A 4305-nucleotide genomic window follows, 5' to 3' on the forward strand; every position below is an offset into this window, starting at 1 on the left:
CTAATAAAATACACACACATACATATACATATATATATATATATATATATAAATAAGAAATTTTAAATAATTCGAAAATGAATTTTAAAAATACATGTGTAAAATAAACATTCTTATACTTTAGATGACAACTTCTTGATTCTGTAATCCGATTACAAACAGGGCACTCAGTAATCTGGGAAGTTTGTGTGCATTGGGAATCATATTTTTTCAAATAAAGCCAAGGTAACACTCATTTTACATGCAGCACACAGTGAAAATGACATGAATATGACAGTGGGCAGATAGATAAAGTGCAGCATAGTTTGAAATCACTATGATCATCATTATGGGTGTTGAAGGGAACACCACAGGCTTTCCCCCCCCGATTTCTCTGTTTTCTGTAGTCATAGCACTCATTTTAATTTAATAAATTTTTAAGTATTATTATTTTTAATTATAAGTAATTTAAGTTTTTTTTTTTTTTTAAATCATGTGTTATCTTGTTGTTTCTCTGTACTTATAGCTAACTTACCAAAGCCAGTTTATCCTAGCCAGTGCAAACCCTGTTCATGATGCTTAAGTTGGTGGAATAGCATTTTTCCATATACAGCGTTAAGACTGAGTTTATCTAACAGTTTGATGAAAGTGTCAGTGACCGTATACTGTCAAGCTGTCACTCAAACAACCCTTAAAATACCTCCCTGGAGGAACATGTTGTGCTTTTAAGCATTGTTTTCAGAAGCCCCCCGCCTACCTTACTGAGAGTCACTTTTGAAAAGAGTAATTTTATGAATCAAAAATGACAGTGTTATATGCTGAGAAAACAGTATTGAATATGGTAGCAAAAGTTTGGCACACATTTGATGTGAAAATTTATCATGCAAAGGCTCGTAGTGGGACTTTTTTTCTTCAGCCACCGTTTTAACAGAAAAAAAAACCACTTCTACTCTCCTTTGAAATAAAGGGAGTTTGAGATGAGTTTCGATTTTCACTTTAGCAAAAGGAAGCCAAGCATATACCCTGATTTGGCCGTTTCAGCTTTATTCACACTTTTAGTCTGTTGGAACAAAGAACAAATTAAAGACTATTGGCTATTAAAAAAGTGATAAGCTATTTGGTATATTCTGCCTCAACAACTTTTTCAATAGGAAATAAGTCAACATGAAAAAGAAAACTGCTTGTCAAGCTATTAGATTGAGTTCTGTGTTGTTATTATTACCTGAAAATAAAGCTATCAAAAATCTTTTTTTTTTAATAAAGCTGGAATATAATAAGTCCTGTTGTTCATCCATGCTGGCTCTCCTCTTTTGTCTCATCAGCTTTGCTACCATTATGCGTTTTTCAATAGGAAATAAGTCAACATGAAAAAGAAAACTGCTTGTCAAGCTATTAGATTGAGTTCTGTGTTGTTATTATTACCTGAAAATAAAGCTATCAAAAATCTTTTTTTTTTAATAAAGCTGGAATATAATAAGTCCTGTTGTTCATCCATGCTGGCTCTCCTCTTTTGTCTCATCAGCTTTGCTACCATTATGCGAGAGACCTTAAGAGACCTGGCGCCCAACTGTGAGGTTACTCTCGCCCAATCAGAAGATGGCAGCGGAAAAGGTGCTGCCCTCATCACGGCTGTGGCTTGTCGATTAAGAGATGCTGGAAAGTAGTGACTGAACAAAATAATATAAAGGGAAAAAGATGAGGAAGAAATTACACAACGAGCTTCCTTTTTTTGTGCCACAATGTGACCTTACTGAAACAACACTCCTGTCTGTAAAAGAATGTATCTTATTTATTTTTGTTCCATTTTATCCTTTAGGTCATTCATTGCAAGGACTTGGCATATACTGGTAGGGTATTGTTTATAGAAAAGGGGAAAACATCAAGCAGAAGAAAAACGAACTATTATATATATATTTGTATTGTTACGGATTTGAATTACTGTACTGTCTGAAGTAAGCACAAAGAGATTTTATTCACCTCTTGAGCTGTGAAGTAGGCGAGTAAACATATTTTTTATTTTGGAGTGAACTCTTCATTTTAAAGGACTAGTTCACACAAAAATTAAAATTTGCTAAAAAAAATTACTCACCCTCATGGCCATCCAAGATGTAGATGAGCTTGTCTAAACAGACTTGCAGAAATTTAGCATTACATCACTTGCTCACCAATGGATCCTCTGCAGTGAATGGGTGCCGTCAGAATGAGAGTCCAAACAGCTGAAAAAAAACACTCCAGTCCATCAATTAACATCTTGTGAAGCAAAAAGTTGTAAAAAAAAAAAAAAATCCATCGAGACATTTTTAACTTTAAACTGCTTCTTCTGGCTAAAATATGAGTCCTCTATCCATATTATTTCTTTCTCGCTTACAAGTGAAAACAGTCCAAAACAGTTCTAAACAAATATTTTGGTGAATTTTGATGTGAGAGAACAAGAGGGGGATGGACTTTTTTCATTGGAGAAGTGGCAGAAGTGACAGTCTAAAGTTAAAACATCTTAATGATGGATTTGTTTCTTACAAACGTGCAGCTTTTCGCTTCACAAGATGATGTTATCTAATCTGGACTGAAGTCCTGTGGATTGCTTGTGGATTCTTGTGATGTTTGGCTGTTCGGCACCCATTCACTGCAGAGGATCCATTGGTGAGAAAGTGACATAATGCTAAATTTATCCAAATCTGTTCAGTTGAAGAATCAAACTAGTCTTCATCATGGCACGAGGATGAGTACATTTTCAGCAAATTTCCTTTTTTTTTTTTGGTGAACTATTCCTTTAAATACCTTGAATGGTGATTCTTAAGCAAGGAAGGTCTTTTGCTTAATCTTAATTAGTGTCTGTGCTGCTGTTCCTGTTACTAAAGTACAGTCCTACTGCTATTGGACTGAGTTGAAGCTGATTTAATTAGTCTTCTGAACGGGTCCAATGCTGGTCTGAGGAAAGCTGTCAGGCGAAAGCTTTTTAAGGGCTAACTTGATGGTTTGAGGAAAACTGGCTTTAAGTGCTGGACTGTAAGTTCTAGAATTTAGTCCTGGATAATATCTACTAATGCAATCCAAACATCTTGTGTATAGACAAGTAAATGTTGCTCTCCATGTTTAAATGCACAATATCAATTGCATTGGCTCTTTTTAGGTTGGAAATTGCAGGTGAAATTATCACCGTTAGATGTCAAGACTGAGACTCGCACTGTGAAAATGAACGTGTCAGATTGTGTCTTTTCTTGCAGCCCTTGGTGAGATATTTATTATTGATGAATGTTGCCATTGCTGATCAGAGTTGTGCTTCGCAGTTTATCATGTTGTGGATAATGTCAGGGTTTCTCCAACAGCTGTAAGGCGCAATTTTCTTTGAGCAAATATTGAGTGAGTGTCATTTTGTCAGACTTTCAGTAAGGTATCTTCTGCAAACTTGTCCCTTTAGTCTAGTAATCATATAAGATCAATTTGGTCATTTTATTTGTATATGATATTGCCTATTTATCTACTTGATTAAATTGCTTGTTGTAGGTTGGATTAATTTTACGGTTTAACTTGTGCAAATTGCTTTTCACATTTCCCTTTGACTTCAGCATGCATGTTTCATTCACACTAGAATGGTTCCAGACAATAAAGATTGACATCACCGGCTACCACCGATATAGTGCATTACCAGTTGCCGAAATTGATGGAGCCTACTAGAAAATGTCAGGTCATCTATTTTTGTATGTAATTTCAGTCTTCACACAAAGGCAGTGCAGAAATATCCCTCCGGCTATTTTTTTTCTGCATGAACACTGCAGGCTCTGGCATCAAGAAATGTACATGTGCACAATATATATATATATATATACATATACATACATTTATGTTGGTTAGTGGTTGTAGTTGGTTATGCATTTCAGTTTTGATCAATTTAATGCATCATTGCTGAATAAAAATATTAATTTCTTTCAAAAAATAAATTCTTACTGATCCCAAACATTTTAAAGGTTCTTTCTTCTTTCAGACGAATCCAGTCGGAGTTATATTAAAAATTGTCTTTGATCTTTCAAGCTGTTTAATGCCACTCAGCGGGTGTTGCATGCATCAGTCCAAAACAAGTTAAATAAAAAGCGCCCATCCATAAAAAAAAGTGTCTCACACGGCTCCGGGGGGTGAACAAAGGCCTCCTCTAGCTAATCCATGCGTTTTTGTAAGAAAAATATCCATATTCAAAAACGTAATAATCACTTTAATGTAGCTTGTGCCAACAGTTTTGGATCATTGTCCTGCTGCATAAACCAAGTGCGCTTGAGCTTGAGGTCACAAACTGACGGCCGGACATTCTCCTTCAGGATTTTCTGATAGAGA

General features: G+C 35.4%; 1 protein-coding gene across 1 annotated transcript in view; it reads left to right on the forward strand.

Moving 5' to 3' along the window:
- The window catches only part of hk2 (hexokinase 2), a 43636-nt gene extending 41601 nt beyond the window's left edge, over positions 1-2035 (forward strand). The window contains exon 19 of the mRNA XM_016572799.1: positions 1502-2035. Within this exon, the coding sequence (XP_016428285.1) occupies positions 1502-1643 (142 nt within the window). The 3' untranslated portion in view covers positions 1644-2035. The remainder of the gene's footprint in view (positions 1-1501) is intronic.
- Positions 2036-4305: the final 2270 nt, after the last annotated feature.

Source organism: Sinocyclocheilus rhinocerous, unplaced genomic scaffold (assembly GCF_001515625.1).
Source record: "Sinocyclocheilus rhinocerous isolate Xijiao unplaced genomic scaffold, SAMN03320098_v1.1 scaffold352, whole genome shotgun sequence".
Taxonomy (NCBI): domain Eukaryota; kingdom Metazoa; phylum Chordata; class Actinopteri; order Cypriniformes; family Cyprinidae; genus Sinocyclocheilus; species Sinocyclocheilus rhinocerous.